Below are 23,721 nucleotides of genomic sequence, written 5' to 3'. Positions count from 1 at the left end.
GTTTGCACCCTGATTCTGTCCTGGGGGCCTCTGGACCCCCTTGCTGCCCTTAATCAGAACAATTCTCTTCAATCTGCTTAATATTGGGAATTTGTATCAAATTTAGTTTGAAAGGAATTCTCTGTTGCTTTAAAACCAGTGTGAAATTCAGGGTCCTAAAGTAGGCAGAGCCAGCTTCCCTGGATCCTCTCCCTGCTTGAGAGCTGCCCCTATCTGACCAACTTACCAAGGACAAACCTGTTTAGTCCCTGTGATCCTCCCAGAGGCCTCTCTAACAGAAGGTAAGATTCTAGTCTGACTTGGACCACCCACCTCCCATCCCTGGCTGCCTGTCACAGTCTCAGCCATTCCTCCTTTCAAGCCACCCTACTTCTCCCTGTATACCTCCCAGCAGGTGGAAGGCCTCCACCCACTGCTCTACTGTCACTGACCTGTCACTTTATCCCAGTCCTGGTTCTCACCTTGGCTTCAGGCTTTGCTCTGAGCTGTCTGGGCATGTCCGGCTTGTGGCAGGCCTGGCTTATCATCTTGGGTGCCTCGTATGTGCTGGGGAGGGGTAGCACTCTTGTCTTTCCTCCCTCCACAGGCCTGGGGGACAGCACAGGTACAGCATTTCCATGAATGCCTTACGACCCAGCAATGGGTCAAGCTCCAGTGGCCTCCCAGCAGCTCTGAAAGGAAGATGAAGGGCTTATTGAACCCATTTTACCTTCAAGGAGACTGAGGTGCAGTGACGATAGTGAGCAAGCTCAAGGTCACCTGGGCCCAGGGAATATCTGCTGCCTCACCAGCTGTGAATCAGGCCAAGGCACCAGGATGACTGTACCTTCTACCCTGTGCTCATGGACATTTCTCCCATGATTTGCAGCCACAGCTTGGATCTAGTCCTGCCACCTGCCTCCCAGCCTCCTGGCCTACCTGCTCTAGTGCAATGGGCTCTTTCATCATGGAGAAGCCTTCCTCCTCACTGCAGAGTGGACCTTAAATGCTTCAATCATTTTCCCTGGAGCAGATACTACCTTAATGCCTTTTACTGGAATGTCCTTCCAGTATCTGGAATGGAATGTCCTTCTCCACCTCTAGAAAGCCTTCCCATATTCTGGCAGTAGAAAGCAGTCCCCACTGTCATGCATGCCAAAATACAAATGTTTAACTGTTGGGACCAGGGAAGTCCATGAGGGGTAGGGAAGGAGAGGGGGAAGTGGGCATAGGACCTTTGCCTAGTTCATGGAATCTGAGGACTGCTCACCTGACTACTCATTTGGTAACAAATCTCCAACTTTCTCTTGCAAAGCCCTGGCCAGAGGCACTTTGATGGGGCAGGCAAAGCAGAGAGGCTCAGATGAAGTAAGAGAGATGAGGCTGGATTTTTGGATCATTGGTAAAACCTAAAGGCTGCACTGCCACCCTGGGAGCTTTTCTGATAATTTGCATGCCATGTGCATAGTTTTGCATATTGAGATAAGATGGGCTTATTAAAAAAAAAAAAGATTACAATATGCTCCTCGTGCATCAACCCAGGAGGAGGTGGATTGGGAAATTGGAGCCCAACTCTGCAGCTTCCCAGCCAGCCTTAAAAAAGTCACTCAGAACTTCTGAAGCCTCAGTTTCCTCATCTGCCCAAGGGGGCTAATTGCCACTTACTTGGAAGGCTGTTCTGAGAATTAGGCAACCTTCTGGCCTAGTGCCTGGTAGGAAGTAAGGATAGAGGAGTTGGAGGAGAAGGGAGAATGGTAGTGGGGTTATTATTCTCATTCTCTTTCAGAAGGAAACATCTAGAATTCTCATTTGGAAATCATAAGCCACAGGGACCCAGGGCAAGCCCTATTCCTCAGTACAGTGAACACACAGTCCTTACAGGAGGTTGGAAGCAGGGGCACTCCAGTGTGGGATCCAGCCCTTCAGTGCCTGTTTATGGAGAAGCCACAGCAAGACTCAGTGAGGTTACAGTGTAGTCCCATGGCTCTGGTGAGAGCAGAATTAAGGGACTGGAGAGTCAGCAGAGGCTGGGGTGAGAAGATCCTAGACCTGCTCAGCCTCCAATGAGAGAACCTAGGCCATCCTGGATGGATTGCAATGCTCTGGAAAATATGGCAAAATAGTGGCTATGTATGTGTATGTGTTGGGGAGGGAGCTACTGAATGGCAGGGGCTTATAGGGAGCCCTGAGTGCAGTCAGAGAGAAATGGCTGACAGAAAAGCACGGGAGTCTAGGAAGAGGTTATGTAAAGCTCTGAAGGCAGTATTCACCTCACTCTCAGGGATATGATCTGTGGGACTGGCAGAGGTCACATGGCAGATGTGACCCCAAGCCCCAGCGTGATGACCTCCATCATCAGAGTCAATTATTCATTCATCCACACCTGACAATGCCCTCCTCTCTGAGAGGTGAGCCTGCCTGGCACACCTCCTGTCCCTAGGTTTGAGTACTGTCCTCCACTCTTGCCCCATGCCTGATTCACAGCCAGGCTTTCTTGTCTACGGCCTGCTCCCAGCCATTCCACAGCAGCTGGCTTAGATTTTTAGGCAAGACCTCAGTGGCTCGTTGTAAACTGCTGCGTCCACATCCTGATCCTCCCTGAGGTCTCTCTCAGTGAATCTCTCTCTCCACTTCTGCCTCCCTAAAACTCCTCTTGCTCATTTAGAAATTAAGACCTCAGCAAGATGGTGCTCTGGAGCTCCCAAACAGAGCTCAGGGAGGCCATGGCAATGGTGGTGCAGGGGGAATCCTTCTAGTTGGTGGGAGCATAAGCAGGTGGGTGCCTCTGCACCCTCTTCCAGATTCTGATTCTCTTTCAGAAGGAAACATCAAGAATTCTCACTTGGAAATCATAAGCCACAGAGACCCAGGGCAAGCCCATTCCTCTGTACAGTGAACACACAGTCCCTAAGAGAGGGAGTCTATCTGGGTACAGCCTCCCAAGCACTCCTTTGCTGCCTGGATCCCAGGGAAACTTCCTACTCTGCAGGGAGAGGCCTTAGCACTTGGAAACTCCATGGTCTGTTCTAGGCCACCAAGAGGCCCTCTGCTCTATGCCTTTGTCCTAGCACTTGCTTTGCTTTGCTAGCCACATTATTGGCCCCTTATCAGCAGGTGGAAAACAGACACCCAAGATGGGGACATGGGACTGCTCTGACCACCAAACAAGGCCAAGAATCACCCCTAGCAAGGATCTAGAATCCCTACAAGCCATGGTCATTTCTGGACTTGTAACCTGAATAACCTCCTTCCTTATCCAATATTTTGTGAGCAGCAATGTCCCTCTCTAATCTATCCCATATGGGGGACAATGTCCCAGGTCAGCCCCTGCCCTATCTTACTAATTCCCAACCCTGCCTCTGTTTCTTGCCATACCACACAGCCTGCATCTATCCAGACTAGGTCTTTCCTTCATTTGCTTACCTAGGTACTACTTCATGGTAGCAGAAGAGGGGGGAGTCTTCCCACCCAGCCTGGGAAGAGGGACAGCCCTGCCTGCTTTGCCCCTTTTTGTGGCCCTCCTGCCTGCTCTTCCTGGGGCCATCTTTCCTGGATGTCTCCCAGCCTCCACCATGTTCCCCTAGACAACAGAGGAACAATCCAGAATGGCCTTCTCAACAGAGGCTCACCCGTTATCCCTTGGGTCAGTGCCATGGAGGATATCATGGTGGATTGAGCTGAAAAATATCCTCTTGTCCAAGATCCTGAATCATAAGTGCACATGGAGTATTCTTGAGGCTAACAGCTTCACTTTTAGGACAATAGATCCAGACCGAGAAGTTCTCTTCCAGGATCTCCATCCCCCAGTCACTTCAACTTTGGCTGAAGTCTCATGCTGCCTTCCTCCCTACCTCACCTCAGGCCTAGGAACAGGCAGAAGCCTTGAAGGCCCCAGCCCCAGGGAGAGCAGAAGGACTGCAAATGGGACCATGATTCTGGAGATGGAGGGCTTTACACTAGCACTAATAGGAAAGCTGGATTACTTATTAGCTGAGAGCATCCCTTCCTCTCCCTGCCTGGTGTCCACAGAGCTCAGGGGAGAGTCCTGAAGGCCAGCATCACCCCCATGAGGCAGGTGCCTCCCTAAACGGAGCAAGGCTCCCTCCCTGGAGCCCACCAACCTCTCACAACACAATGCCTCTACTGGTCCTACTGCTACCTCATGCAGCGTCAACTTCCCCTCAAAAATCAGAGAACCAACTAGCCTTATGCATCTTCCAGGTTCAAAAAATGAAGTGCTACCTGCCCCTCACAGAAACACCATCAGTTAAATTAAATTAAATTAAGCCAGGTCCTGCTCTCCCCTTCCTCCTGACACATTGGGCAGAACTGACTGATTCAGGAGATGTATCCCTGGCCTACTGGTTTCATTCACCAAATCACCAAAGTCCTCAATGCTTCAATTTCTTCAGTTACAAAATGAGCAAGTTAGGGATGGGTTGTTTCCAGAATTATAGATGATTGGATCCCAGCAGCAGGCAGGGAAAGGAACTGCCCCAGAAGCTCTTCCCACCCTTTGTGGGGGAAGCTAGTGCCTGCTCCTCATCCTCTCTGACTGGCCTGGAGGGGCTGCTATCAGAGGAGGCAATTTGCCACGGCCATTCAGCTGAGGTGCTGATGGGATGTTAGATAGTGATGGAAGGCTGCCTTCATCAAAGCCGGACTTGCCCACCATTGACACTGTTCACTTCCACCTGGAGGCAGAAAACCATGTCTTGTGGAGAGTTAGAGCCACTGTCAGCCCTGGCCAGGGGCTCTGAGGGGACTTTTATTTATTCAGAAGTCATTCAGACACCTAATGCTCTTCCGAGAGGAGGATTTCTCTCTTTTATTTGCCCCCATTTTCTCTTGCCAGAGTGGAATGAAGGCCTTAGGGGAAGGGGCAAACCCAGCATCTCAGCCCTTGTGCCACACACACCATGGTATGTGGGATACAGGGGTGACACACCAAGGGGCCTCACACTCCCCCAGGGCATATGTTTGGGTCAGAGTCTTCCCAAGAGGGTTCTGAGGACTCCAAATGTCCCAGTGGCTGGGAGAAGACAAAGAAGACAGAATTGAAACCTCAGTCTGGATCCTGAGTCTCATTGTTCACGGTTGGTTACACTGACACCTACACTCCCTCGGCCTCAGTTTCTGCATTTATAAAATAAGCAGATTGGTCCAGAGCTTTCTGAGGAAAACTCCAGACTGTGTAGAATAACTACTGGTGGGAATGGAGATGGTGAAGGCTGGGCTTCTGATGGGAACGGACCTTCCGTCTGGGCAATCATGCCCATCTTCATCTTGCCTGATCTGGAGTGCCTGAGTGTGCCTCTCCACAGCACTGAAGGCAAGGTTGCACTTCCCTGAGATCACACAACCACTAATCAACTTATTTTTTCTCACCTTCTCTGAGGATGAGGCCACCCAGGATCCAGGGGTCCTGGTGCAGGAGCAAGCTGGCTGTTCTGACATCCTGGCTCCTTTTTACCACTGAGATAAACCTTGCCCCTAGCTGCCTGTAAAGTCACACCATCATTTCCCTGCCTCACCAGGAACTCATTTATTCACAAATACAGGCCAGGGGAGCTATGTCTACCCCCAGGGAAGAGGGCTAACCCATTCCTGTCTCAAGCCTTTGCTCAACCCCTTGCCAGGGATGTTCTTTTCTGTCACTTCTAGCCATTCACCCATCTAAGCCATCCCTGCCCTTCTGTGACAGTTTCAAGGCTGTCTCAACCAGGAAGCCTCCCCTGACCACCCATGCCTTATAGCATTGAGTGACCACATCTCTGTTTCACTCACGTGATGTAATTACACGTGGTTTGAGGCATTTATCATGTTTTTTTTTTTTTTGCGTATGTCACCTTTCGCCTAAAAGGGGAGTTCCCAGGGGCTAAGGGTCAAGCCTTTTACATTGACCAAAACTTACCCAATTAACAGCTCCTTGCTCAATGGAGTAATATAAGTTAAAGGATTCTCATGATGATGAAGGTCTAACCAGGGGGCTTTCACTGCAGTGCAAATAGGCCTAGTTTCCCCAAGAGCCCCATGCTGGGTTCTTGACTTCCCTACTAACAGAAACTTGGATGGGGACACCAGAACCCATGGTCTTGGGGCTCTGACTGGCCTCACCTTTAGCCATATTCCAGATCTGGAATAACAACACAGGTCTCTAGACTCAACGCTCCACATTCTGACTTCTATTGGTTTCGGGAAAGTCTCCTCCCCTCTCTGGGTCTCAGTTTCTCTTTGTCTAATAAGGGAGTCCTGTACTGACGGTCTATAAGCTGGAACTTAGTCCTAATTTTCATATGCAGGTGGTGACGCTTGTACTGCTTGAAAGAGTTAAACTATACCCTCCTCCACTTATTATAGTAAATGGTACTAAACTGACCATGGGCTGATATTGCACTGAAGATCCTTGAAGATATTCTTGATGCATTCAGAGGTGAGGTCCCCATATGATTGCATCTTGAGACCATGGTGCATTTGCGCCATGCTCAGGAAGGGGCATTTGGGGGAGTATCACATCCCTGAGTGTCCAAATATATTATTAGGTGAGCCAAAGTAGCTACTGGCAGGTGCAAGCACTAACAGCCCATACGTGAAGTATATTCTAACTGGGGCCACTGAGTCCAGCCTAAAGGGAGCAGAGAATAGGCACATCAGAGTGGGCTGTATGAAGCAAGGACAGCCTCCTGTGATAAGATACTTGCCAAGGCTAGGGCCATATCAGATACTTGCCAAGGCTGACCCAGATGGAGACAAGGGTCCATGGGGCTCAGAAGGACAGGTGCTGCCTCAGATCATACTTACCCCCAGGAGTTTCCCTTTTTCCCCTCCCAAATATGTCTGCCCCATCCTGCTCACTTGTAACACTGAGCTGGAATCCCTCTTCCTTTTCCAGGAAGCCTTCCCTACCTGGCTGTGCACTGGACCTGCCACCTTGGGGATGCCTGCGTATCTCTGTGTTTCCCTTTCATTAAACCCTTGCTGAGTGCCAAGTCCTGTCCTAAGGGTGTTATATGCTTTGGGTCTTCAGTCCACCCCTGTCAGATGGGGAACATATTTCCCATCAATGAATGAAGAAACAGGCTCAGAGAGGCAAAGTGATTTGCCTACACAACCTGTGATGTCTGATGCTAAAGCTGACATACCAGATCACCCTTCCTGGGCATACGTCAGATTCCTAGACATTCCACCCAAATGATTCTTTATTTCAATGGTTTCTGTGCCCTTCCATGCTCAAACTTCCTGTGATGCCTAAAGGAGATGTCAGACTAGGGAGCCTCAGGTCCCAGCTTGACAGGAGTTTAGAGTGTAGGTGTGTTTCTGAACCCAAGGCAGAGGCCACTGCATCCTGGCTGGGGCAGGAGGCAGTAGAGAAAGGACTGAGATGGGGAGGCCCATCCAGTTTGGGTCCAGGAAGGGTTCCTGGCATAGGTACTATTTATAGGTTCACAAATAGCCTGGGTTCAAGTGGCAGTGGTGAAAGAGGATGTGCTAGGCAGAAGGAACTGCAGGAGTAAAGCCCCAAGCCAGAAGTTTCCACTAAGCAAAAAGCTGTCCAGTCTGCTGACCTAGGGAGGGGCAAAAAGGTAATAGGATGAAGGGCAGAATAGGGCAGGCTGGGTGGGACTTTTGCCATACCAGGTGTCCTGAATATTCCTGATGGGCTTCCTTTTCCCTCCAGTGGCATAACTAAGCCCAAGGCCTGCTTGGCACATAGTAGGTTCTCCACAAAGTTGTCTCAGTCTTTACTGATCTCCCATGCAGAATCTCAGTCTTTACTGACACCCCCCTGGCAGGGCCCTTTCTGCTGACTGCAGCATTACTTGCCCCTGACTCCCTGACATCTCCTAGCACAGGTACCTTGGGCCAGGTGGGTAGACCCAGGCCTTTCCTGCCTGTGGTAAAAGTCCCTCTACTCCCTGAGAAGTTTCCCTTATTCCTCCCAAGATCTTAAACTGTGACTATTGCCAGCCACTAGGAGGGCTAAGGACGTTGTGAGCCTGAAAAGTTGGAATGTGTAAACTCTTACTACGCATTTACTCTTAATTACCTCCCCTCATTTGTCTTCCTTTAACAGCCTGTCAACCAAAATCTCCTGCCTTTCCCTCAGCACCAGTGGCCTCAATTAGGTGCACATCTGTGGAGGCTAGAAATGAAATGCCCAACTGCCCACTCACTGCACCTATACTGGCTCCAAGTACCTGGGCAGTCTTCAGGGATATCACTGTCATCCTGGTATTGTAGAGCAGGGAGGCTGCCCCCGATATTTTTTAAACCACTACAGGATCTGCTTTGGGAGAATTCCCTAGCCCCCTGCATGTGTGTGTGCACACAAACACACACACACCAGCCAGGAGGAGTGACTGCCCTTTGTGCTGATCTTCTGGGGCTACAAGCACAAATATTTATCCAACAAAGAGATAGGGGAGGATCTCCTGGCCATGGGGAAGTCAGAGATGCTGGAGGCAGGTATCAGCAAGCAGGTCTGGGAGGTGGATTGGTTAGCCCAGGCTTGACTCTTCTGTGTTCCTGCCTCTCCATTCTGTCTGGGGTCGGGGTGGGGGAATCTGGCACAATCAGACACCTGACTCAGTGAGGACCCTGCTTGTTCCCCCATAGAGCTGGCCTGTTTGGCCTTCCATAGTCTATCCTTCCTATCCACCAGACCCTAGGACTGCCAGAAGTTTGAAGCCCAGGTCTCCTGCCCCTGCCCTGTCTTCCGCTGATAAGTGTTTTGGGGCCTGTGGTTTGGGACCTGTTGGCAAACCTCTCTGGCCCCCGAAGGTTTATTTTGGTCAGGGGAGGAGGAAACTCCAAGAGATGAAGTAAAATGTGCTCAGTCGAGTCCTGGCTTGTTGGAATGGGATAAGGTCAGAGGCAGTCAAAGTAGAACTAGGGAGTAAGTGAAGATCATTCTAAGTCGTACTTCCAGCTTCCTACCTCTGCCTTTCTCATTCTAGGAGCTACTGCTCTTGCCTCTTCAATTGCCATCTCTCTTTGGGCTGACTTGTGAGTGGGTGATAGGAGACCCACCCAGGTATCATGAGGTGGGGCTTCTGGGCATCTCTGAACTACCCTGCCCAGCTGGTTACTGTCCCTCACTCTTCATTGTAGGCAGAGTCTGTGGGCAGTTACTGCTAAGGGAGTCCTATCCTGTGCCAGGCTAGCGGGGAACATTCTCCCATCCTATCTGCACCAGAAGCAGTATTAGGTTTCAGGGGCAACTTCAGCAGGATCCCAGAGATGGTACCCCACCTGTGAGAGCTTTAGCTTACCAGCAATTCACCCCATTCTCACTTCCTCCTGGAAACTGGGGTGGGCACCCATGCAAGTATTCACAGGAAAGGAAACTGAGGCTCTGAGAGGCCCACAATCTGCAGAGTTGGGATTGACACCATCCCCAGTCTTCTACCCCAAGCAAGGAAGAGCCAGGGGCCTCCAAGACAGAAATGATGGGATTGTCAGAGTGAGTTTCCTGGCCCTGGAAGAATCTAAATAGAGGATGTGCAAGCCCTGGGAGTTGGGGCTGGGGGCTAGCCTGCACACAGTGCCTGCTCAGCCTGGAGAACTGAAGCGAGTGGCTGCAGAGGGCTGCAAGCTGCCCTCCTTAGCTCCCCCACCACCACCGCCCCCCAACTGTGCAGCTGGGCCCAGGTTTCCACTTAGGGAACCAGGGACTCCAGACCCTTGCCAGAGGCTAGGCGTGCAAGCCCCTAGAAGACAGAAATCTTGAATGAAGCTGGAGCCACTGAGAGAGAGTTCAGCACTGCTGTCCTCTTCTCTGGTCTCTGCTGAAGCCTGCCACTCCACCATTAAACCTGTCATTCCAGGCCTTAAGCTTATTGAAGGTCGAGCCCTCAGAAGGGTCACATATGCGCCCACCCTGGGTCGCTGGGCCGGGGACTTTTTCCACAAGTGGAGTGGACAGAAGCAGCAGGTTCTGAGGCGTGATGCGCACACTGGGCGCTCGGACAACGGTTGGGGCGCAGGACGCGCGGGCCAGTAGGGCAGGCTCCGGGCTGCGCCAGGACCAGGGGCGCGCGGGCACGGGTCGGCGCGTGGCCGCGGCGGGGGCGCGCGGGGGCGGGCCGGCCGGGGACCGAGGAGGGAGGGAGAGAGGAGGGCGGTGCCGGCAGGTTGGCTGCCGCCGCTATTTGAGCGCAGGTCCGGGTCCAGACGCTCAGAGCGCTTTGAGCCAGCGCGCCGGGGAAATCGTAGCGCGCACCCCGCAGAGGCACTGCGGCCCGTGCAGTCCCGAAGCCCCGCGCAGAAAAGGCGGCGGAGGAGGAGAGGCCGAATTGCCGCCCGCCGCCCGCGCCCTCCCATCCCGCCGCCACCGCCGCCGCCGCCACTGCTCCCCCTCCCCGCGGCGCCGCATCTGAATGGAAACATGGCGGTGCCGGCTCAGACCTGCGGCGCCTCTCGGCCCAGCTGCGGCCCCCAGCCCGGCCCCAGCGCCCAGCGCCCAGCGTCCGGGCCCCGGCGCCGGCTGTCGCTGATGCTGCCTTCGCTGCTCCTTCTACCGCTGCTCGCCGCCCCCGGTGCCTCTGCCTACAGCTTCCCCCAGCAGCACACGTAAGTGGCCGCGGCCGGCAGCGGGACCCCAGCGGAGCACTGAGCCCTCCTTCGCCCCCTAAGTCCACACCGGTCTTTCCCTGCATATCGCAGCGGGGTTGGGGCTCTGGGTCCGGCTACCCACTGCGCCCAGGGGCTGCATCCCCAAGCCCGAGGGCTGCCAGCCGCGGTCCCAGCGCTCTGGCTGCGTCGCGAAACTTCCCCGAGGTGCCCCTGCTTCCGCTAAAACCCCCAAACGGAGCAGGACAAGATCTTCAAGACCCAGTATGGAGTGAGGAGTCCGAGCATGTCAGCTAATATCCCTGACAGTGTCCCAGTGAGAAGCGAACCCAGGGTTGGTTGAGAGGGCGACCAACGATCACTGCCAGGCAGAGTTGAAGCCGCGCACCTGCCCCAAGCTCCCTCCCTGGTGGGAACCTGGCCCTTTAGGGGGCTGGGGCACTTACCTCTCTCCATGGGCCTTTTCCTTTGGTGGGGAGTTGTATGCAGAGCATGTGAACACCTTCTTTCTGTGTTCAGTACCACAGAGGAGATTAGTGTCCACGGTTTTTGACGACCCCATCCACCTGAGGGGACAATCTCCTGGAGAGCCCATTTAGGAAGTGAAGGTGTTGGGCTCAGGACAAAGGGTGAATGGTGAGGACCCCTGCCTGCCCCCGCTGCTGCCTACAGGGTAATAGCATCTCCTGGCTCTGCTAGCTTCCACAAATTCTCATGGTGGTTCTGAGCTTTCTCACCCTCCCCAAGAGCAAACTCAGGCTTCCTCCTCTGAATGAGGTTAGCCAGATGTATCTGGGATAGATATTAAGTCCATGTGACCTTTAGGACAGCATCGGTTTCCTGGCCCAAAGCTCCAGCCATATGTCAATGACCAGATACCCCTTAGGGGCACACTGACCACCTTGCTTCTGTCCCCAGGTCTGAGGGGCCACCTGTCCATGGAGTCTTTCACCATTGTCCTGGATTGGAGATTAAGGCAGGAGTAGTCAGGCTCCTGGTGGCTACCACAAAGGGTCTGGCCTCAGGGAAGGGGAGAGTCTGGCAATGCGTCATTAGACCCTTTCTGCCCAAGGGAAAGCGCCCCTGGTTCTGCCTTAAAACCTGCCAACTCGAGCTTGTAGGTTCTCCCAGATGAGGAAAAACAAACTCAGGAAAGGTACCACTCTGGTTCTCTCTCTGTCTCGTCTTGTCATTTCTCTCTTTGCACAGCCTGGCTGTGCTCAGGCGGGTGATCAGTTGGCAAATTACAGGTGCTGCACGGACGTGTCCTCTGTCAACCGTCTGGATTTTTCTCTGTGTGTGTGTGTGGGGGGGTGCACAGAGAGAAGAGAATCATATGGAAGTTCAGGGCTGGTGGGTGCATTATTGTCTATCATTTGCTATGAGGAAAATGGGCTTAAACCAGTGTTTAAAAAGAGCAAAAGCATTATTATTTTTGTTGTTCTTTCTTCCTCAAAGCCAAGCATGAGCTAAACCACAATTATTTTTTTCCTGGCTGTTTCATAGCTCCTTGAGTTAAGGTTTAAGTAGATGTCTCCTTCTACCTCTCCTGACCTCACTCCCTTTCCCTGCAACCTGCAGTGGGTTAGATGGCTGCTAGGCCTGCATGGGTCCCCTAGAATGCCAGTGTGAGACCCCATCCAGAGTGGACACCTGTCCCTCTATCCCCAGCCAGAAGATGGAGAGGCGGGTGTGACAGCAGCAGCACATTTCCAGCTGGACGCTCTTCTCTTGTCAGTATAGTTGGAGCTAATTCAAGGGTTTGGGACATGTCTTGCAAACTGTAATCAGGAAATGAGAATGGGGGTGGGGTGGGGGCTGCACAGCTCTGAGGGTCCAGGGGGAAGCAACTAATGGCTTGACAATACAGAGGGTTTGCTGTGACGGCCAGTGCCCTTCATCTGCCCTGGTCCTGCAGCTGTGGATGCCCCTTGATCCTTGAAGGGAGGAAGAGGAAGGGAATCTTGAGGTTCCCCTCACATGACCATGGCTAGTTGGAGTTGGAGTTTTTGTTGAATTAACAAGAAGGCTGAGGCTGCCATTGGGACTAGAGGGCTCCGTGGGGCTGCACCAGGGTGGGTAGCCTCCCAGAACCTTCTCCTTGGTGGCCAGGGTGGGATGACACTTTGATACAGGTGGATATCCAAGGTGGAGAGTGGCACCCTCAGCCTCCTGACACTAGGGTGACAACCCCTCATTGGAGAGATTCCTTAATGGGAAAGTCACTTTCTCTTTAGTATCTTCTAGTGCCAAGCGGCCCAGCTTCGAAAGCTGCTGGGTTTTAAGCAAGTGCGGGTTTGGGGTCAGCTAGCCCTTATTTCTGCAGTCTCTCTGGCAGCGTGGCTCTCTGCCCACCAGGTGAAATGGATCAAGGCTGCTGCTGGATTGAAAAGGGCAGAGGAGTTACTGCTGGAAGGAGGACAGGGCTTTGGTTTTGGGTGGGGGGCCCTCTCACCTGACTTGGACCTGGATCAGGGTTTCAAACAAGGAGGACGCAACTTGTGTGTGTGCATATGCATGCATAAGTGTGCACACACATGTCTAGGGTTGAGGGGAGATGGGGTCAAAGCACATTTCCTTTCACTTACCTCATCTTTCTGATTATGCAGCCCCAGCCTTCAGGTGGAGGGGCAACCCTCACTGCTTTGCCTCTCCCTGTGCCTTTCCTGCCATCCTCCCCTGCTCCCCTTCTTTGAGTCTCCCATCAATCTGTGGTCCCTGCCCTGCTTGCCTCTTCTACAATATATCATGTTTGTTGGACCTCTGTGTCCTGTTTTCTGTCCCTTGCTCTGTAGAGTCGTGGCTGAGTGCAGGGTAGAGAGACCAGTTGAGCTGCCTGCCAGGCTGCACCCTCCTAGCCCAGCTCTGCTCCAGTGATGATCCTGGCCATCAGTGGGATCAGTGAGGGGTCTGTGGAGTTTGGACCCCCAGCAGATTAATGACAGCCACAATATATGCTCTTCTCCTGGGTGGACATATGGGGAGGAGGGCCCATGACAGGGCATGCATCCAGTCTAGCTATGGTTAATGGTAGGTGACATGTGCTTGTCCAGGCCTCTGAGCCCCATCTCCACCTTCCTGTGGCTCTCCCTGTTGGAGAGAGGCAACATCACACATCTAGGTCTCCTATCTTCCTAACAACCTGCCACAGCTTTTGCAAGAGGGAGGGGATGAGGCTTCAAGGACTGCTGGCTGCCGTCACTGGGATGGAGAGCTTCCAGGTACTCACAGGCTTCCTGGTGTTGAGGATTTGGGGGGACCCTTGGCTGCTGTGCTCCCACACCCCTTCTTCACTGGGAAGTTCCTCCTAGCCAGTTGTATCAGGTAACCCAGAGAAGTGAGGAAGCCCACTTTAAGAAGAGTCCCTTTGGAGTCTGCAAGTGAGTCTCACTCCAGATTCTTCATCATACTTGTGTCACCATAGAGAAAGTGACTTCAGAGTGAAGCTGGCGCCACATGTGGAATGATACTTCTGCAGTCAGTGTCTCTTCCTCCCTCTGCTGTGTACAGGTGGGCACCATCAGCACTTGGTACCTCAGATGTGTATGAGTGGACACTGCCAGTTCCTAGGAAGAGGAAGTTTGGAGACATGCTAGATGTTAGGTGCAGACCCTGCGGGCTCAGACTTTGGCATCCAGAGCTGACCCTCATCATTGGATGACCTTGCCTTAGTTTCCCCAACTGAAATAATAGAATCTGCATTAGAGGCTGAGGTAAGAATTAATGGGAGAGGGCAGCACCTGTAGCTCAGTTGGTAGGATGCTGACCACATATGCTGAGGCTGGCCAGCTAAAACAACAATGACAACTGTAACAACAAAAATAGCCAGGTGTTGTGGCAGGCGCCTGTAGTTCCAGCTACTTGGGAGGCTGAGGCAAGAGAATCATTTAAGCCCAAGAGTTTGAGGTTGCTGTGAGCTGTGACACCACGGCACTCTACCCAGGGGGACAGCTTGAGACGCTGTCTCAAAAAAAAAAAAAAGAATTAATGGAAGAGGATGTAGTCTTCCATGGTTGGGAGTCTCATGCCTTCTGGACAGGTGGGGCTTGAGGGGCTGGGGAACCAAGGTTCCCAAAGGCTCACTGCTCAAAGGCCAGCTGGAAGTTTGGGCATGGCCCCCGTCTGGCAGGGTAGTGTTACCTGTGGGCTGAGAGTGGTCTCTTTCTCTTCTTCCCCTTCCAGCACCCATCCGCATGGGGGAGGAAATGGGTTGGGAGGGAACAGTGACTTCCCTTAGACCTGGGGAGGTAGCACTGCAGCCTAGGGTACCCTGAGACAGGGTGGAGGAATTTCCTACAGCCCTCTAGCCAACTGGGGAGATTCTCTTCATGTCAGGTTTTTTTTTCCTGGTGCCTACTGTCTAAACAAGAGGCTACAAAATCAATATTCATATTCCCAGAGGGAAGTGTATGTGTGGTTTTTGCTTTTTTTCTTTTCCCTTCCTCTCTTGTCCTGTGTAACCTGAAGAGTCTCCTGAGCTGCCTGCGGCTAAGGGTAGAAGGGGGTGGTGGAGTCAGTGCAAATGACCACAGAAATTGAGATGCCTGGGGGGCTTGCAGGGTCTCGGGGCCTCCCCAAAGGAGTCAAGGATTCTGTCATTCAAGCCCACACACTTTGAGCCCACATAAGACCTAGGGACAAGGCTGAGCCAGACTCTGCCCTGCCACCATGGGACTCAGGCCTTTGGCTTGGTGTCCTCATTCCTGGACCTGCTTCCTCAACTGGGGCGCCATGGATCTGGTCTGGCTCTGCTTGGCCTCAAGCCACTGCTGGTTTGGGTGATAAAGCCTGGTAATGGTGGGGCCTCACAGACTAGGAGACTAGGAGACCTTGTCTAGCTGAGATTAGGTAGGTAGGAAGAATCTTCACAAATTGGGGGGACTCAGGGTCCCCCTTGGGTCAGGGGACCATTGTCAAGGGCAAGCCCAGCCCTATCTTCTTAGCTTGAGTAGCTTGCTCAGTGACCTTGGACAAAGCTCCTCCTCCCCCTGGACCTCAGTTTCTTCTCTTCTAGGGTCCTTCTGACTCTGACATTCTAACTAGCAGGGAGTCTTCCTGCTCCCTTCAACAGCCTGCTTTAGCCATGGGGTGAGGCCTGACCCCTAGTCTAGCTGGGTGAGGGAGCCTAGACCTCCAGTCCTGGCCTCTGGCCATACCTTGGGGTGTCTGCTTTTCAGACGGATGCACTTTGAGCTCCCATCAGCCTAATTGTTTAGCAGAAAGGGAGGGGCATGGGAATTCTTTCCTGCTGTTCATAAACCATCTCTTCCCACCTTGGAAATGATCCTCATTAAACAAACGGGAAAGGAGTGGGTGAGAAGAGTGAAAAGTCATTCTCTCTGCCTGTCACTAACCTGCCCCTCTTAGACTCTGAGCCCCTACTTCCTCCACCCTGATGCCCTTCTTCCCAGCTCTTTCTGAATGATGCCTCTCTTGGCATGCAGTGAGGCTCTGCCATGCCTCTCACCAGCTGGGTGATCTTACAAACTTTCTCTGCCTCTCTGTGTCTTGAGACCTCGTCTGTAAAATGATGTTTCTATGATTGTGCTGCCTTACAGATTGGGGTATGACAGGCCCCAGGGACTGTGTGATAAGGGCATGTGGGTCTTGACAAAATCTGAGGGGATTCTCATTCCAGCTGGGTACCTGTCCCCTTGCCCGTAACACCTGGCACCCCACCAGGCCCTATAGGCACGTGGGAACCAATTGTGGCTTCTGGGTCTTTCCTCTGGTACTTGGCTCTTGCCTTGGACTGTGTGTACATGTAAGTTTGTACATAAGAGTGTGTACACATCTGTGTGTTTGTACACATTTGTAGGATGTAATCAGGTTCTGTACATGTTTGTGCATATGTGTGAGTGGATGTATGCATGTGTGTGCACATGAATTCTAATGTGGGCATGTGCTCTGTGTATGTATGTGCCTATGTAGTGCAGACAGATGCATGGTTTATCTCTCTGCATCCAGAAGGCACTCCTAGTATTCACCTTTACCACCCACCTTTGAGGTTAATGCCAGGGCTTTGGTGGGCAAACACTGGCAGTGGGAAATAAAGCATCCTTTAGCACAGGTTGTTAGGACTGGTGTTTCCTAAACGTTTTATGTCAGGAACAGCCTGAGTTAAGGCTGAGCTGGAAAGTTTGATCCTCTACCAATTGGCATGATGATAGTCGATGAAGGAAACAGAGGCTGCATTCTTGTAATTCAAATTTTTGCAAATTGAATGGTATTTAGATTCATTGGAGGACTTGGGACTCAGAGGAGCTCCATGAATCCTTAGTGAAGTGAAACATCTTTGCAAACACCTCTTCTGTGTGGAAAATCTAGAATGTGGGTATGAAGACTAGAGCTTAGGCAGAGTGAGAAAACCTTGTGGTGTGACCTTGAGCTGGCATTTTTTCCCTTTTGGGTGAGCTTCTCATTTGCACACAGAAGGGCAGGGGACTTGCAGTCCTTGGAGCTTCTGCAGGTTTGGGGTCCTTCCCCTAGCAACACATCTATGTAGTCAGCAGGCATGATTTGGGGTGTAAACCTTTGCTTGATAATCCCTGCGTGTGCCTGTATTTAGAGCACCTCCAGCGAAGACACCTCCTTTTAAGGATAAATTTTTGTCTGCTGAGTCTTCATGAACAAACAGGCTGTCAGGGCCCTGTCATGGGCACTGGCTTTTGGGGCTGTGAGATCCCAGGTGTGATGGGTCCTGATGTCTTGAGAGAACTGTTAAATTTTGCTTTCCTGGCATTCTCAGGGTCTGTGTGTTGTCAGTGCTGGGATGGCCCAGGGTCCTTGGCATTTCGGGAAGGGGCTTCTGCAGAGAGAGGGCAGAAGTGTTTGTGAGTCTGTAGGCCAGGAGGGGTCCCTTTGGGGGCAGGGAGCCTGGGTGAAACCATCTCCATAGACAATATGGGCCTTGCATACTTTTCTGACCTGGGAAGGACATGTCACAGCCACAGGATCACTTCGGGCCCCATCCCCCATCACATAAACAAGGAAACTGAGGTCCCAGGTAGGTGAAGGGAGCCTTCAGGCCCCACATTTCTGCTTTCTGGGCAGGATGCTCTGGGCAGGACCCAGTCCCCATCCCTAGTGCTCAATATAGGCTGCATGAAGGGTGACTCCCCCTTTAGCCTTTCTGACACTGATATACAATTGTTTCTCTTAAACAAAAATATGTGTGGCATGGGGTAAGGGAGCAAGTCAAGGTCTGCTTTGGCAAACCCTCAGGGCTTATGTGGTATGAATCCCCAACTCCTAGTATTTTTCTGGGCAGACTTTGATGCTGATGCCCCTGCGCTGCTTCAGAGTCATCAAAGCTTCCTTGGTCCCCTGGAGAAGGACAGCTTTGTCATCAGTGTGGACACAGATGGGCCAATGTGTTTCTGAGACAGGTAGAGGCCCCTGCTCTGCCATGAATTTTTAGCCTGATGTGGCATTTGAGTCTTGATAACTTCCTTCGGCAGCCCGTGTTTTTCTCCCACTGGCACTGCCTGAAATGCTGCATTTGAAGCCTTAAAGGTCAGGCCTAGTGCCGCCATCAGTTCCGACAAACAAACAACAAAACATCCCATCCTAGCCCTGCCCCCAATTTTAGTTTAGGAAAAGGGAATGAGTTAGCAAAACAGGCCTCCAGGCTAAGGGCATTCACAAATGGACATGTCTCCTTTCTCCTTGTGAGCTGAGGCCAGGTGGGTGTGGTAGGGCCTTAGGAGTCTTCTCTCCTGGGCCCCATGAGGGATGCTGCAGTGTCTCCCATTGGGGATCATCTGTGACCTTGTACCCTGGAAGTCTGCTGACAGTTGAAGTCCTACCTGAGCTGGTTCCAGCCTCTGACCACTAGCCCTGGGAATATCCAGGATATTTGCAGGTTCTGGGAGGAGCTCTGCCCTCTCCACCTTCTGTACTTGGCTTATCATGTCCCTCTCCAGGCTAGTGTGCTTAGCTTGAGTGCTGGGGCAAGGAGTCTTCTTGACTGATGCCCTCCTCTGGTTCCCTACTCCTTATTGGTCTCTCCTGAAACCCTGTGCCCCCTCCTCCAGCTCTGTGCCAGTTCACAGGGCACTCAAGGAGTAAGCATTGAGCTGATTGCCCCTCAACAAGAGCTGAGCCTGAGGAGTGTATTTGGCTGCAAGGAAAAGAGGCTGCTTCTGTGCATACCTTGGGAACCCTGGTATGATGTAGTTTTTTCCTCATGCTTAGGCTCTTTATCCCTAGACAGGAAGTTGAGAAATGGATAATGTGGGCTATCACCTTCAAGTCCTCACCTATGCTCTACCTTGCTGGCCTTGCTTTTGGTGTGTCTGTCTGTCCTTGGTGGATGTTCCTTACGGCAACAACGTGGCTGCCACAGCTTCAGGCATCATGTGCAGACCCAGGCATCAGACATAGAAGAGGTATTTCTGGTGGGTTCTTCTTAAAAGGGCAAGAAGCCTAGTCTACAAGCCCCTAGCCAACTTCTCCTTACACGTTATTGGCTGGCACTGGGTCACATGTCTACTTTGAACCAATCACTGGCAATCTAAAAGGTACATCATGATTGGCTCAGACTAACCAGGATTTAACCTTGAGCTGAGGATGGGGTCACCTTGGGGCTGGAGGTGGAGATTCTGCAAACTTGGATTTTGTTAGCAAGAAGGCAGGAAGCGATGGGGGATGGGGAGGCAGTCTCTGGTACAGGATCAGATAGGAATGGGGGTTAAGGGAGAGGGTGGGGAGGGGAGGGTGGAATGACCCTGCCAAGAAAATGTTTGTAAAGGAAATAGTTCTTTTTACCACCATAATATAAGCTGGGCTCTGGGTGATGTATTTTACATACACTAGTAAGATCAGTCCATTTTTTCTTTTTTTTTTTGCAGTTTTTGACAGGGGCTGGGTTTGAACCTGCCACCTCTGGTATATGGGGCTGGCACCTTTGAGCCACAGGTGCCACCTGAGGTCAGTCCATTTTTAATCCCCATTTCACAGATAAGAAAAATTGAGGCTCAGTCAGGCCTATGTGATCCTAAAATAGCACAGATGGTGAGTGGTGGAGGCAGGATTCCTACTAGTAGCTCCCGCCAGGCACTCAAGTCCAAGCACTTGGCCCTTGCCCCACAGAGGCCTTTTGCAGTTCATCTCCAGTCTGTGGCCACAGGACCCTTGGGGTGTCCCCACAACCCACACTGTTCCATCATGCATGTCCTCTGCAAGGTGTGCCCCTCTCATCAGGCTAAAGTTCTTGGAGGATTTATCATGTGGGTTTCTGGCTTTCTCACTGGGCCTGTGCCATCCCAGTTCCTTGGAGGCACCTGAGGGACCAGAAGTAGAAGATTCTTATTCTGTATTCCCCCTCACCTGCGCTCTGGGTATGGATCAGAGGGAACTGTGAGACCAGTTTGTCCAGTTTAACTCCTGTGTGGTGTATATGGGGAAACTGAGGCCTAGAGAGGGATGGTGCCTTGGGTTTCTCAGCAGTTAAGGCATAGCCTAGATCCAAATGGGGGGGAGATGGGGGAGTGCAAGGTGCAGCTACTGTCCTCAAGTTGCTGTGCTGTGCTAATTGGGTTTGGTCCTTTAGGCCACTGCCATGTCTCAAGCAGGGCCTAGGGTAGACTAATTAGGACAGCAGAAAGAAAGCTGCTGGTTCAGATACATGTAATATATGAAGTTAGGACTGGCATGTATGGGCTAAGAGGATAGAAAGAGGGGCATATCCTGCTGCTGTGGAACAGGCAGCTGACCTGACCTTAATGGGCCACAGCCAAGGATGTGTCCGATGGCCATGGCCAAGGGGAAGGCCTGAATTTGGCTGGGTGCTGCCTGTGAGACTGATTCTCATTTTGGGGGAGGGCAGCTTCAGGGTGTAGTGTACTTGTGCCTATAGTGTGGGTATACCTGTGTCTCCTCACTACAGAGGACTGGGTGTCACTGGTTGGCACCCCTGACAGATATGACAGGATCCACGCACACTATGGCCATGTTCTTATGACTTGGTCCCTGGCCCTTCCTCTTACTCTCTGGGTTCTCTTCTTTGCACCAATCCTCAGTCTGGGCTGAGCATAGTGTCCAGGAGTTGACCAGCCAAAGGTGAGGTTTGGGGATAAGCTCTGGGTTAGAGTACCCCTCTGGGCACTGTTCCCACCTGTCATGAGAAAGAAGGCTCTCTGGGGCTGTTCAGGGGCCAAGGAAGGGAAAGAGTTGGCCTCTACTGAGCACAGCTATGCAGGGGTCCTCAAACTTTTTAAACAGGAGGCCAGTTCACTGTCCCTCAGACCGTTGGAGGGCTGGACTATAGTTTAAAAAAGAAAAAAAACTATGAACAAATTCCATTGCATACTGCACATATCTTATTTTGAAGTAAAAAAAAAAAAAAACAGGAACAAATACAATCACACCACCACATGTGGCCCACGGGCCGTAGTTTGAGGACCCCTGTGGGTCTTCCAGACCAGGACAGGCCTCTTCTGATCCAGGTTGACTTCTGAGGCCTGCTGGGAATGGCAGTGCTGTCTCCTGCATGCACACAGAGTAGAGGGGCTAGGCAGTCTAGATTCACTCTGGACTGAGCTCTCCTCCTCCATCCTTCACCACCACTCCTCCTACCCACCCCATCTCACTTCACCCCATTGGCTGTGCCTAGCAATACCCAGGCAGGGCAACTTGGAGGGAGGGAGACAGCATGTTTAATTATTTAAGCTGGACCTTGACTAGTGCAGGCTCCAGAAACTCTAGGGGTATATGCAGCAGGGGCTGCAGGCCTCCCCTTTGCCCTTCTTCCCCCAGTGTCCCTTTACCCCACTGTGGCCTTGGCTCTATTCAGCTCATGCTATGGGGGGTGCATGGTGGTGAGATCTCCTGCCCTCCACCTTTAAACCTCAATGCCCTCATTGTTTCCAGCACCCTGTAGAGTGAGGGATCCTTCTGCAGCTGAGCATGGTGCTCTCCAGCACTCCAACTGCATAGCCATCATCCCTTCCTTGTACATGTAATTGCTGCTTGTGGAAGTCTCCACAACCAAGGAGGCTTCTTCTGATGGGAGTGGAGAGTGGCCATAAAAGGAGATCTCTATCCTCAAGACTGCCTACCCACAGGGCAACATCAGTCTCCTTCCATGGGGGCTTAACCTGCACCAACCATACACTGAACTGAGGAGAGGTTGGATGGGCTACAGAGGGCCCTGCCAACCCCAAGCAGGACCCGCACAATTGCTTCTGCACTCCAGGCTTCCCATGCCCTCTCTACCCTCCTGACTGTCCCATGGCCTGCCTGTCTTTCAGAACCCACCTCCTGACCTTTCCTTCCCCACCTGAATCCACTCCCCATACTCATACCCTACTCTGTTACCGAGCCTGGAGTGCAGTGGCACAATCATTACTCACTGCAGGGGGCTCAGGCTGTCCTCCTGACTCAGCCTCCTGAGCAGCTAGGACCACAGATGTGTGCCACCAAGTCTGTCTGATTTAAACAGTTTTTAGAGACCAGGATCTAACTTTGTTATCCAGGCTGGTCTTGAACTCCTAGCCTTAAGCATCCTTGAGCCTTGAGCCTCCTGCCTCAACATCCTGAGTAGTTTGGATTACAGGTATGAGCACCACTGCATCCAGCCCCAGCCCCAGTTCTTGAGGCTCCCAGAAGACCCCACCCCTCTCTTACTGATGTGTTCTCTGAGGCTGTTGCACCACTGAGCAGTGCCTACTAGCACCCAGGACACCTTGGGCTGCTCAGGATATGGGCCCTACCTGTGTGGTGCCCCATAGCCCTATGGCACAGAGTAGCTGGAGAAGGGGCAGTAGGGAACAATCCCAGGGCAATTAACCCTAATGATTTACATGGTTCTTGAGCCAGTGCTGGGGGAAATATATTTCATAGGTGATTTCCAGACTGGTGACATATGGAGGAGGCCATTATTCTAGAATGAAGAAGGGTGGGGAAGGGACTTCACGGGTCTGTATAGAGGGACCCAGAGCCCTGGCCCTGTGGGCCTTGATTTGTACACCTGCTGTGTGGTAGAAAGCCTGGGCCAGGGTAGGAGCTGGGGATCATAAAGAGAGCTCCATATATGACCTTGTTTGTGCCTCAGGTACCTCATCTTTAAAATGGAATCACATTTCCTGTGTTTTGTGGTTGTAAGGATGAAGCATCCAGTCATTGAGCCAATATTTTTTGAGCACCTGCTATGTGCCATGTTCTGTTCTCAGGAGATGATATTCTAGAGACAATGTGTGTATTAAAAATACCAGGAATAACAATTGCAATCAGTGTAACCTGGCTTATTGTACCCTCAATGAATCCCCAACAATAAAAAAAAAAAAGAACAGGAAAACGTTGAATGCTTTACACTTGTAGATACTTCTGGTGGGGTCAGCAATAGGACATTTACAGGTGGAACACCCATCGAACTGGGGAAAGAGGTCCAGGGGAATAATAGCAATAACCCCAACCTTACTATTTGTTGGGCTGAGTCTCAAAGTGCTCTCTGCTTCCCCTACCTTGGGAATTGACATCGCAAGTTACAAAGTATGGAGCAGTGTCAGGATCCCATGCTAGAAGGCTCTGCACCAGGGGTCAGTTATGGTAGGCACTGGTTTGTCCTATGGAGTAAGTGATTGAATGTCTAGAATCAGTTCCTGAGAGACAGCACCTCCCTATTGGTCTGTTTCCACTTTGTCCCAGTCAGAGGCCCTGCTTCCCTGTGTGCACCCATGCTTGTTTAGCTCAGAGACCCCCCTCTTCCCCAGTTGGAGAGTTCCTGGAGGGTAGTAGCCACCTGTTAAGCCCCTCCCCCAGCAAGACAAGTATAAGTAACCTTGTGTTAGATGTAGTATACAAAGTTGATGGGCAGCCACTCTTCTCTGAGCCTTGGTTTTCTCATCTGAGAAATGAGGAGAGGCAGCCTGTCCTATTACCTTTCTCACAGACTGAGCTTGAGGACGCGTGAGCCGGGCTGATAAATACAGGTCAGATGTCATGTGAGGGTGGCCCACAGGTCAGTGTAGAGGTCCCCTCGGGGAAGCAGGGATGCAGTGGTTGTCACTGGGTGTCAGGCAATGGGACAGCCCCACGGGCCTGGCCATACAGGCTGTCTCCAGAGAAATCCTGAAGCTCACACCTTATGCATCCTCTTCCAGGTGATGCCTCCCCAACTTTGGGCACATTCCTTCCTTTCACAGACAACCTGCTGTTTATTCATTCTCT

The 23,721-nt window shown here is 51.9% G+C and overlaps 1 protein-coding gene across 8 annotated transcripts in view; it reads left to right on the top strand.

Annotated features, from left to right (window-relative positions):
- The first annotated feature begins 10,110 nt into the window (after window positions 1–10,110).
- Window positions 10,111–23,721, top strand: part of CACNA2D2 (calcium voltage-gated channel auxiliary subunit alpha2delta 2) — a 139,742-nt gene continuing 126,131 nt past the window's right edge. For all 8 annotated transcript variants that reach the window (XM_053598433.1, XM_053598431.1, XM_053598432.1 and 5 more), the window contains exon 1: window positions 10,111–10,551. In XM_053598433.1, the coding sequence (XP_053454408.1) occupies window positions 10,367–10,551 (185 nt within the window). In that variant the 5' untranslated portion in view covers window positions 10,111–10,366. The remainder of the gene's footprint in view (window positions 10,552–23,721) is intronic.

The sequence above is a fragment of the Nycticebus coucang genome, chromosome 8 (genome assembly GCF_027406575.1).
Source record: "Nycticebus coucang isolate mNycCou1 chromosome 8, mNycCou1.pri, whole genome shotgun sequence".
Lineage (NCBI taxonomy): Eukaryota > Metazoa > Chordata > Mammalia > Primates > Lorisidae > Nycticebus > Nycticebus coucang.
Note: the sequence above shows the minus strand (reverse complement) of the source record. Positions and strands in the feature narration are given on the sequence as shown.